We start from the raw sequence: 12,246 nt of genomic DNA, 5'->3' as shown, positions 1-12,246 counted from the left end.
TCAAGCCTCTAGCTTCATATAGCGGCGAAATGAACTGCGTTCACAAAAATAAATAAATGAATAAATGAATATATTCAATATAAATCGTTAAAAGCGAATATTAAAAGAACAGTCTGCGCCTGATATACCCACAATTTCAAGACTTTTTCTTTCATCTCCATGCACTTAAGAAAACCATTCTACCGCGATTTACCATTTTCAATGGGTTCAGGGTATACAAAATCCTAGGAATACACACTTCACAGCGTATCATGAGCCAATGGGCAGCTCGACGGTTTGTGGCTTGTATGGCCAACAGTACACATACATACATCTAAGTATATATGTATATACAAAATAACTAGTAGCAAATTTAAATACGATTGCATTTACAGTTTTCAAAAGGAAAAATTTAATTAGTTATTGGCAATGCAATACACAAAGCAGGCAGGCAGATAAACTCAAATATTCAATATAAATGGCACTCACTTGCTGAAATTTTCAAACTACATATAAGGATTTGGCGAACGTTAACTCCTTTCGGACGAAAGAGAAGTGCATATTACTCGAAACTTTTTATATTTAATTGAATTCCAGTCAGTCATAAGAGACATTTGAGTACTAGGAAATTAGAAAAATCCTCCGAAAAGGTTTGTTTTTAAGACTTTATAGAAAAGTGTTGGGATATGTGAGTAGTTCAGTTACTGCATTTTGTATAAGACAAGTAAGAAAGCTCTCTGTCGAAACTGCTCGTCTACGATATCCCCTGAACCCTTCGAGTAACTGGTATTTCAATAATTATTTGCTTTTTCCTGCTTATAAAATAAATACACACACTCACAGACACACATACGCATGCACGCATAAACATGAATGAGCTTGCAGTGTGGTGGAACTTATTATACCCTGAACCCATTGAAAATGGGAATTCAGGAATTTATGTACATATATTTCTAACACCTCCAAATTTGTCAGAAATATATGTACATAAATAACCATAAATATCTCCATATATAATATTAATATTAATATAGCTTTTAAGTTGATAAATTATTGTAATTCTGTTTAGATTAAGTTATCAATAAGGTAGCGGTGCGCTAAGCTGTAAATAAATATATTTTATAATTTCTCTTAAAAAATGGTTTTTGTTAAAATGTATGTAACATGCAGAAGGAGGCGTGGCAGACCCCACAAATATATATATATTCTTGATCAGGGCGCCGAGCTCAGTCGATTTAGCCCTGTCCGTCTCTCTGTCCGTCCGTCCGTCTGTCCGTATGTTTGAACACGTCGATTTCAGAAGATATAAGAGCTAGAGACTAGATTTTTTCTTTAAAATGACCGTATATACAGCGCGTAAAGTCGAGTTTATTTTTAAAAATCGATAACTATTCCCGATATTTTATTATCGATTAAAAACATTATCAATCAAGGCAGATGCCACTGTAGCTAATTTTGAATGATTTTTAATTTTTTAAATTTGTCAGTTATTCAATAGAATATGTAGATCATATGCTGAAAGTTTCATTAAATTCAGTTAATTCAATCGACGTTAAAAAATAACAAAATGTTTGGCCAATTAACAAACGCACGTGCAGCAGCTACAACAGTTTTCCTAAACGTGTGCACACATACATTCAAACTTCTTCTAGTACATTCTTAGAATAATATCAGCAGTTAGTTTGGTTTAGATTTGCTAGATGGCGCTGCAACTGTGAATCTATTTCAGTTTTGCCATTGCACTTTCGAGTAGTGAGGTGGCGTCGTGATAAAAGGCGTGACGTTCGATCGGGAAGTTTCGGGCTCAAATCCAGGACGTGTCGTAGTTTTTATTGTAATTGTTTCAAAATTTGTATATATTTATTAAATGAGTTTTCTATTTCATTTATATTTTTAAATACATCGAAATTGAAATTTTAGCCATACTAAATGTGCGTTTTTATAAGTTTGGTTCAGGGTAGTATCTAGTCGAGCGCTTTTGACTAGTGTTTTCTTACTTGTTCAATAAATTCTTGTGGGTGTACTTTCTTCATGAAACTCTAATATTGTGATTATATTATTAAAATGCGTATATTTTCCAAAGCACAGTTCTTTAGTATTTAAAGATTTTCGGGTGAGGGGTTTGGATATAGGGGTGGGGGGTGAATTATATTAAAAATCGAAATTGTATAAAATGCATCTGAATATGTATTTAAAATTTGGCGACTCTTATGATGTATCAGAGGGAAATTATAGAATCGACTGTAAGTTGTAAACTAATTAATTTATTAAAAGTTAGGAATTCTTTTACAATTTAATTACTACCTTCACTAATGAGCTTCAATTAAAATCGCAAATAAATAAGTCGAAATTCAATACCTTAAGACCGCCAATTGCTGCCGCGTTCCAAGGAAAGCAGCTTGTGCTGGGTATCAAATGGTAAAGCTGCGGATTTTTTGCAGATTTATTTAAAGTCAATGCTTTATAGATAACAAGTAAGAAGGCTCTAGTCGACACTGCTCGACTAGGAGATACCCTGAACCCTCCAAGCTGATATTCTTATCATTCTGCATTTCTTTTATGCACTTACACATACATACAAATGCATCCACCCTCACGCGCCCGCGCTCTGCTAACTGCGCAGTAAGCAGCGACTGCGCTCGGGCCGCGCTGCAGTGTGGGTAGGGACACGAAAAAAGTATCGATATTTTCGGTATCGGATACATTGGGGCGATGATACCGATACTTTTTACTCGATGTTTTGGTTTCGATATTTTTACTTATCGAGTATCTCTAGAGCCATATCGAGTAAAGAAAAATACGCGGGATCAAGTCAAGCTCGCCAGCCAATTTGCGCAAAATTTGAGACTGAGTTTGAGTTGAATCATTAAAAAAGGTTAAAACAGTGAATTATTATCGAAGTCAATTTGATTTATAGTTAAAGTAAGTAATAAAGCAATTACTCTATGCAGTTTATTGAAATATATTTCTTTAAAAGAATGCCACCAAGCCACAGCAGTGTTTGGCAGTATTTCACCAGAATACGCAACGACGAGGTGAAGTGCAAAATTTGCTTCAAAACTCTTAAATCATCAGGAAACACCTCAAACATGCATAATTTCTAATTCTCTCTCCAGTGAGAATGAGAGTGATACTTCCATAGATTCAGCAAACAATCTTTGGAGTGATTATAAGAAGTGGACGCATGCAGGGAAGCAGACCAAAAAAACAAGATCTACAATAAACGATGACGAAGTAGGTCGCTACCTATCTACCCATGTTTTACCACTTTCCATCGACCCTTTAAAACAATGGGCTGATATGAAAGTAGTTTATCCCAAACTATACAACTTAGCTCAAAAATATTTGGGAATTTCCGCGACGTCCGTGCCCTCTGAGCGCCTTTTCTCCAAAGCTGGAAGTACCATAACCAAAACTCGCAGCCGATTGTCACCCAAAAGGCTTGACAAACTTCTTTTTTTAGGCGATTGTGCAGAGGAGGAATGGAATATATAACTTAACATAACTTCATTGTACTATGTAATATTAAAAATTTACTTGTAACTTTTTATTAAAAAAAAACATGAAAGATATCCTAGATTTAATAAACATTTCATCCGATACCTTGCAGCATCGATGCTTTTGATTTGATATTTTTATAAGTACGATGCTTTTCTTTTGATGCTTCTTATGAGTACATGATCGATACTTTGCATTCGATATCGTGTCCCTAAGTGTGGGCAATAGTATGAAAATTTATTTGATGAATAACTTCTTTTGTAGACATACAATTTTCAGAGCGTAATCATATGGTCAAAATGTGTGTACGTTCTAAAACACAAATCTCTAGTACTTAAAATACGTTTACAAATTTGGGCGAAGGGGGCGTGGTATCCAAAATCTGTTGATTACAAAATGTTTGTATTTATCATATCTATATACACAGTAAATCAGTCTCCACGTCTAATAGTATTCTAATGAGGCTCAAAAAACAAAATCAATTTTTCTATTATTCGCGATAAAAAAGTTATCGGATGAGTTATCGAAAAAATAAAGCAAACTCTTACTGCGTATGGTATAGGCGAGTATGCACACAAAATTTCAGCTCTCTAGCTGTTATATCTTCTGAGATCTCTGCGTTCATACGGACAGACAGACGGACGGATGGACAGTCTGACGGACAGGGCTATATCGACTCAGCTTGTCGTGCTGACCAAAATATATATACTTTATGGGGTCTGCGAAGATTCCTTCTGCTTGTTACATACTTTTTCACAAAAACATTATACCCTGATTCCCATTTTCAATGGGTTCAGGGTATAAAAATGTGCATCATGGCAAAAGTCCGTCTTTTAGAGCTCAAATATAACTTTTAGTACATTTGGACAATGATTTAATGTGGTAAGTAAGTAAAAAACAAGTAAGAAAGCTCTAGTCGAGACTGCTCGACTACGAGATCCTCTGAACCGTACAATAACTGATATTTCAATAATAATTAGCACACACACACACATGCAAACAAACACACGCACGCACATACACATACAAACAAACACACGCGCACACACATACTCGCATATACAGGCGATTGCGCTTGGGTCGCGCTGCGTGTTGGCTATATAATGAGAACTTATTTGTAGAATAATTTAATTTCTAGACGTACGATCGTAATGAAACTTTCAGAACGTAATTATAATGTTTAAATGTATGTGTATACCGAAGCTCAAGTCTCTAATATTTGATATACGACTTTTACAAAGATGAGGGTGAGGGGGTGGATTTAGGGGTGGGGGGTGAATTTTAACAAAAACCGAAATTGTATAAAATTCATCTTAGTATACATTTTAAGTTTGGAGACTCTAGCTTGAAAGATGCAGGAGATAAAATTATTTAAGTGATCTTCGATAAGGTTTTTTATCGATAAAAAAATATCGGAATGAGTTATCGTTTTTTAATGATAAACTCGATATGCGCGTGATATATACGGACATTTTAAAAAAAAATTGAAGTCTCTAGCTCTTATATCTTCTGAAATCGACGCGTTCAAGCATACGGACTGACGGACGGACGGACGGACAGACAGACGGACAGGGCTAAATCGACTCAGCTCATCGCCCTGATCAAGAATATATGTATATACATTTGTGGGGTCTGCCACGCCTCCTTCTGCCTGTTACATACATTTCAACAAAACCATTATACCCTGATTTCCCATTTTCAATGGGTTCAGGGTATAAAAAAGTCGGTTAAAGTGAACGTTCGCAGGAGGGCTTAGTGGGTGGAGTCTTCAATCTTAATCTGCTGAAACCGAGAATATCAATCCAACCTTACCTGTTCAATACCCATACAAAACCTGCTTGTCATATGGAATTTGAAGGTCATGTTAGTTTGAATAGATTTGGAATGTTATACATTTTGTAGTTCTTCTTAGTAGTCGATCGGTTTATTGGATATCATACAAATAATTTTTTTTTTAAACACAATTTTAAAAGTAGCATCGTTCAGTCCCAAGATTTTATCCGCTCTCAATAGATATTTCGTTACAGCAAAAATTGTTTCAAAATGATTGGAGTGCTTGTCAATAAAACGTCTCTGAGCCTTGTCGCTGGCTTGGCCAGCGTCGCATTTGTCGGCTATTGCGTTTATTTCGACAGCAAGCGCCGCAACCACCCCGAATTCAAGAAAAAGCTCTACGAGCGTCGTCGTCGCAATCGGAAGCCCGATCAGCACGAAGGTGTGCCCATCTTGACCGATCAGCGCTCTATCGAGCGCTACTTTATGCAGGAAATCCACAAGGGCGAACTTCTAATCACCGAGGGAAACTTCGAGCGAGGAGCCGATCATCTGATGAATGCGATCGTCGTCTGCAACAAGCCTGGCAAGCTGCTCAGTGTGCTGCAGTCTACTCTACCGGTAGAGGTTTTCTCTCTGCTCGTTTACAAGTTGAACAATTACAATATGAACGCCCAGAGGCAGACAAGTATAAATGATAATTTAATGACTGGACTCGTTGCTGACGACGGAAGTGTGGAATAGCCCATCCAAATCGTCGACAATTTAAGCTCCCAAATTCCTGTTCGTTTACTCTTTCAACATTACAGTTAATACGTTTCATCAATTATACATACATATATGTATATATATATGTAGAGTATACATATATATGTAGATTTATAGTGCAAGTGTGAAAGAGCCGATACGTGATTCATTGTATTTTCATCTGTGCAATGAAACGTTTACCTACCTGACAAAAAACATTTGGACTAATTGGCCTACAACATTTTCATATCTCAAGTTGCCAAAATGTCTCGAGGGTAATTAGCGCTTATTACAAAGTGGGGCACAGGTTTTATCAGAGCTATGTGGGTGGCATACAATGAACCTTAAGGGCAGATACCCAGACTCAGATGAATTGGACCGCTTTATAGCTAACATAATGTAAGTAGAGTTGAAATCATAAAAATATTTAGAGTTTAGCTGTATATACATATATTTATTTTTCCACATAACTTTCAGGGCAATAATGCTACAGACGCTCATTTTCGGCTAATTCGTGAAGGGATGAGCAATATCGTATGTCCTGTATTGATTTGATGCTGATGAGGGTTGGTTACATTTTCCTGCTTTGGGGACAGACTAGAACATATCCAAAATAATGTATAGGTAAACGTTCCGACAATATCAACAGCCGTTTCACAATACATATATAGGGCATTCTTGCAATAAAATGATTAAAATTATATGAATTTAATTTGAATCTCATTTTACTGGGCACCTTGACGTCGTTGGTCTGCTCTTGATTTGCATTAGCTTCACTGCTCACATACACACATACATACATATATGTAGTAACTGAACAGGCAAACAAACAGCGCGCTTGGGAGCGGTCAGTCTGCTGGTGTCTGGGGTATCTCCGTCTCTCTCTTTCTCTCTATCTGAGAAGGTTTTCATGTGCATAATTCGACCCCATCACAGGACATTTGTCATTCGGAGCAAACCCCACAGATACTATATCAGTGGCCAAGTCAACTGATGGTATTAAATGGAACGCAGTGACCTTTGCTTTTTTGGAGCAGCAATCTGCCCCAGTCCCTTTCCAACCGAGACTCCTCAAGGTTGCTTTGTTGCGTTGCAAACAGTGTTTATGCAAAGTTTTGGTCACTGTTTGTCTTGGGTCTTGAATAACGGTTGCTTTGGCCATTATCGAAGCATGGTCTGTATATTAGCCCCAAACACCAAGCTGGCATATCTCACGGCTCTTAGACAAGGGCCACAAGCTGTCGAAAGGTCGTTAATCTAAGCAAAAAACAAGTAAGAACGTTGCAGTCGGGCGATACCGACTGCGGAATACTCATTCACAGTCCGTATACATGATGCTATGTTTACAAAGGGGCATTTATTCTTTTTTCAAATTTAATTGGGATTTAAAAAAATGTAATACAAAACAATTATGCTTTTTGATTATATTGTAGCTTTTGGTAATTTTTATCGAGTAATCGATAATTATTATATTGATCGTGCACTTTTTGAGTACAAATGTATGGTAATTTTCGTTAATAGCTTTCGGTCACACCTATTGCAGATTCATAAGCGTTTGCTTACATTACAAAAGCGCGCTTTTTAGCATTCCAAGAATTGCGATTGATTTCTGGATTTTCTAGCTGTTATTGTAGTTTTGTCAGATGACGCTCTGTTATTAGCTTATTGTATTTTAGCTACCTGATTGTCAACCAAGACGATAGCGTGGGTGATAGAGGCGTCGCAGGTTACTATGTTACAGCGGCGGAGATTCAAAGCCCCTTCAATGTTTTGTGTTTTTTTCATACATATTTCGTTTTTTATAAAATAGATACTTATTTTATTCTTTTTTCTAATTGAAAAATTTTATAAGTTTAAATTTGTTTCTTCTTAAATAGCCCTCATATATGTATGTACGCATTTATGCATGTATATGTATGTACATAAACCTGCACGCATATGTAGCATCAAGCATTCCAGCCTTTCTTATGCACGCGCTCATTTGTATGTATGTATGTATGTACACATAAATGCATACTCTAGCGTTGAAATGAGACTGATTTGTTTTTGCTTGGTTCTTGAATTTACCATCCGCTACTCTCATAACAAGAATCTTATTTTTGCATTTCATTTTAATTACCATTGTTGACAGTAGGCGGTGGCGCTGTCAGCAAAGGCGCCGGTTAAATTTGTTGTTGTTATTTTGACAAACATGGCTTGGGTGCGAGTTCAAATCCCGCGGAAAACTCTTTTTTGTAAATTGCAAATTTTGTTATTTTAGCTTCTTTTATATCTTTTAAATATTTAAATTTTACTTTAAATTTTATAAAAATGTTTCCTTCCGTGTTATCAATGCCTATTAAGCCTATTTGTATATACATGTACATACATAGATAGCTCAAGCATATAAATGCGGCAATTTGATACTACAAATGGCCAGTTCTTAGAAAGAGCTAACGGTAACGTAAATGCGAAATTTGAATGCTTCGCTGAGGATAGATCGATAGAGGAGGTTACCAGTAACTCAACTATCCGAATTTGAAGCTTCTAGCTCTTAAGCTGTAGGAGATGTAAAGTTTTGCAGTTTGCCACGCCCCCTTTGGCCGGACATATATCCACTATAGCTTGTTGGACTTGGGAGGTCAACTTGCGTATATATACCAAATTTCAAGTCTCTAGCATCAATAGTGCCTAAAATATAGCCAAATTTGAAAAATTACTATATCTTCAGTTCACGCCCCCAGTAGGCGTAGACATAAAATTTTTCATCAGCATTATAGAATTAAAGCATTAGCTCACGTGCGAAATTTCAACGTTCTAGCTTTAGAACTTTAGCAGATACAGTTTTATCTGATTTGCCACGCCCCCAATGGGCGTAGATATATCCACCATAGCTTTTTGGACTTGGGGGGTCAACGCGGATCTACATACCAAATTTCAACTTTCTAGCTCTTCAACTAACATGATTTCTGGTATATCGGAAAATGCATTTTCCGATTTGCCACGCCCCTAGTGGGCGGATCGGAAAAATTTTAACACTTTATAAATCGGAGTTATACACGAGTATGTGTTCCAAATTTCAAGTCTCTAGCTCCAATAGCGGCGAAATGAACTGCGTTCATACGAACAGACGGACAGACGGACGGACAGCAAGACGGACATTGCACAAAACCAATATACTAATTCACTTCGTGAATGAGTATAACAAGTGAGAAGATTCTAGTCGAGACTGCTCGACTAGGAGATACCCTGAACCATCCAAGCTGATATTCTGCACTTCTTTTATGCACGCATACATACATACACATGCATCCACCCTCACGCGCCTGTGCTCTGCTAACTGCGCAGTAAGCAGCGACTGCGCTTGGGCTGCGCTGCAGTGTGGGCAATAGTATGAGAATTTATTTGATGAATAACTTTTTTTGTAGACATGCAATCTTAATGAAATTTTCAGAGCGTAATCATATCAAAATGTGTGTACATTCTAAGGCACAAGTCTCTAGTACTTGAAATACGTTTTTTGCAAATTGGGGGCGAAGGGGGCGTGGTATCCAAAATCTGTTGATTACAAAATGTTTGTATTCATCATATATATATACACAGTAAATCTGAAGTCTCTATGTCTAATAGTACTCCGATGAGGCTCAAAAAACAAAATCAATTTTTCGATTATTCTCGATAAAAAGTTATCTGATGAGTTATCTGATTAAAAATAAAGCAAACGCGTACTGCGTATGGTATACACGAGTATGCACAAAAAATTTCAGCTCTCTAGCTCTTATATCTTCTGAGATCTCGGCGTTCATACGGACAGGGCTATATGGACTCAGCTCGTCGTGCTGATCAAGAATATATATACTTTATGGGGTCTGCGATGATTCCTTCTGCCTGTTACATACTTTTACACAAAACATTATACCCTGATTTCCCATTTTCAATGGGTTCAGGGTATAACAAGTGAGAAGGCTCTAGTCAAGACTGCTCGACTAGGGGATACCCTCGCATTTTATACCCTGATTTCCCATTTTCAATGGGTTCAGGGTATGAAAATTTTGAATTTAAGGTTCGGCCGTTACCGACTACATAGTGCTCTTTCAAATTAAATTTCTTTCTCTTAGTGGACTTGAACTCCAGTTCCTTCATTGATTTGTTGAGGATCTTAACGGTAACGCATGTGTTAAATTTAGTTTTTAAACTGTTTTACCAATTTACAAATATGCAAAGATATATCCAGTACATCTCTATGCATATTAGATATTATTATTCTCTTCATGAACTTGGGTTTCGATGGCGAGAATATACTCAAATTTTCATGTCCCTATAGGTGCACTTTTGCTATGGTAGCGAAGTGTGGCCGTCGCGCAAAGCGGGCATTTCTTAAAACCAATATACTCTTTGGCTTAGATATTAGAAGTGGGATTCTTTGATTTGAATTCGGTTAAATTAAGCCCGGATTAGGCAACAAGTTTCTCGCTATATATACGTATGCACATTATCACCAAAAGTTCTGTCAGTGATTGTCGGACCAGAACAAGCGTAATTTATATGTTGGGCTGCAGCTGCTGAAGCAGACAACAGAATGGAAGTCAAAGTAATTAGATAAAACGCCATTGTTCTGCCATTACGAGATAGCATGACACAGTAAGTCAAGGATGCGTTAGAAGTGCCCCCGCCTGTCAGACTAATGTTTAAATTGAGCAACAGCCAACAACGCGAAAGTTTCGTTGAAATGCGTACAAAAAGATTCAGAATTATATAAACAAAAAATAAAAACTCTTTAGACTGCTGCAAACTGACTGCACAATGCTCGCTCGCGGCTCAGAAATAACAATGGAAGTCCCCAATTTGTCGCACTTTGACTTTGACCTTTCTATGTCTTCCATCTGACAGCTTACTCAAATATACATTTGAAAATTTAATTTGATGTCCTTAGGTCCGGTCGAATTATCGTTGAGTAATAGAAACCAAATATGCCTGTTTCTTCTCTTACGAGTATGAAATGAATAAATTATCTTATTTAACGAAAAATAATTTAATTTCTCTGTTGTCCTGACAGCGCCAACTTTGACATTAATCCAGCCCTGGCATCAAAAATACACACACATATTTATATATATACATATATGTATATGCTCTGAGACACATGTCTACTATTATACACATCGTATATTAATTACACTGCTGTTGCTCTAGTACTCCTCCCTTACTTTGTTACCGCTGATAAAGCCATTAGCAGACGCAAAAGATAATACAAAAATGAGAAATGCTAAAACAGAAATGTTTCACATCTTCACAAACAACTTAAAATTAGTAGCAATTTTTGTTTTTTTAAAGCAAGGAATTTTGATATTTAGCCCAAATAACTGACATTCTTTGCTTTATTAAGAATCTTAAAAAATATTTATAATAATATTTATAAATAAATTTAAACAGGTTCAACCTATACACAAATATACAAAAAACAATTTTAGACCGCTTGGTCACACAGATTTCGAAATACCCTTTAACTTAAATGTATCTTTAAATTCTAAAAGCAACAAGTAAGAAAGCTCTAGTCGAAACTGCTCAACTACGAGATCCCTGAACCCTTCAAGCACACACGGTGACTGCGCTGGGGCTGCGCTGCAGTGTTGAGAGTATTAGACAAATGATGAATACAAACAATTTCTGATTTACAGATTTTGAATACCACGCACCCTTCGCCCAAAATTTGTAAAAAAACATATTTAAAGTACTAGAGACTTGTGCTTTGGAATGTACACACATTTGAACATTATGATATCGTTCTGAAAGTTGCATTAAGATTGTACGTCTAGAAATTCAATTATTCAACAAATAAGTCATCATAATATTGCCCACATTGCAGCGCAGCCCAAGCGCAGTCGCTGCTCACTGCGCAGTTAGCAGAGCTCGTTTTTATTGGTGCATGTGCATGTACATATGTATATGTACATAAAAGAAGTACAGAATGATTAGAATATCAGATTGGAGAGTTCAGGGTATCTCCTAGTCGAGCAGTCTCGACTAGAGCCTTCTTACTTGTTTCACTTACCCTAACCCATTGGTAACCCCGTAATAAACTCTAAAGAAAGGTGGCATAACGTAGGGGTGTTCTTAAAGGTATTTCAAATTGGATTCAGATACTGATATTAAGCGCTACACATATTAAATATACTTAATTTGAGTTTCTAGACTGAAGGGGCAGCACTGTCACTCAATTTCAATTTAATCTGTACATACTTGCTTTTATGGTATCTTGAAAGCGGATAC

The 12,246-nt window shown here is 36.7% G+C and overlaps 1 protein-coding gene and 1 long non-coding RNA gene across 2 annotated transcripts; both read left to right on the top strand.

Moving 5' to 3' along the window:
• The first annotated feature begins 2,643 nt into the window (after positions 1-2,643).
• LOC149092460 (uncharacterized) lies at positions 2,644-3,522 on the top strand. Its single transcript, XR_016196243.1, has 2 exons — positions 2,644-2,901; positions 2,957-3,522. It is a non-coding gene; the product is annotated as an uncharacterized LOC149092460 (long non-coding RNA).
• A 1,834-nt stretch (positions 3,523-5,356) lies between these two features.
• tomboy20 (mitochondrial import receptor subunit tomboy20) lies at positions 5,357-6,686 on the top strand. Its single transcript, XM_089256222.1, has 2 exons — positions 5,357-6,396; positions 6,475-6,686. Exon 1 carries the CDS (start codon positions 5,521-5,523, stop codon positions 5,992-5,994), a length of 474 nt encoding a protein of 157 aa, XP_089112348.1. The 5' UTR covers positions 5,357-5,520; the 3' UTR covers positions 5,995-6,396; positions 6,475-6,686.
• Positions 6,687-12,246: the final 5,560 nt, after the last annotated feature.

The sequence above is a fragment of the Drosophila navojoa genome, chromosome 2, assembly GCF_054131105.1.
Source record: "Drosophila navojoa isolate 15081-1374.11 chromosome 2, UAZ_NAV_1.0, whole genome shotgun sequence".
Taxonomy (NCBI): domain Eukaryota; kingdom Metazoa; phylum Arthropoda; class Insecta; order Diptera; family Drosophilidae; genus Drosophila; species Drosophila navojoa.
This window is presented reverse-complemented; position numbering and strand designations above follow the sequence as displayed.

Coding starts and splice junctions, on each gene's coding strand:
- tomboy20 (XM_089256222.1), top strand. CDS start 5,521: ATGATTGGAGTGCTTGTCAATAAAACGTCTCTGAGCCTTGTCGCTGGC.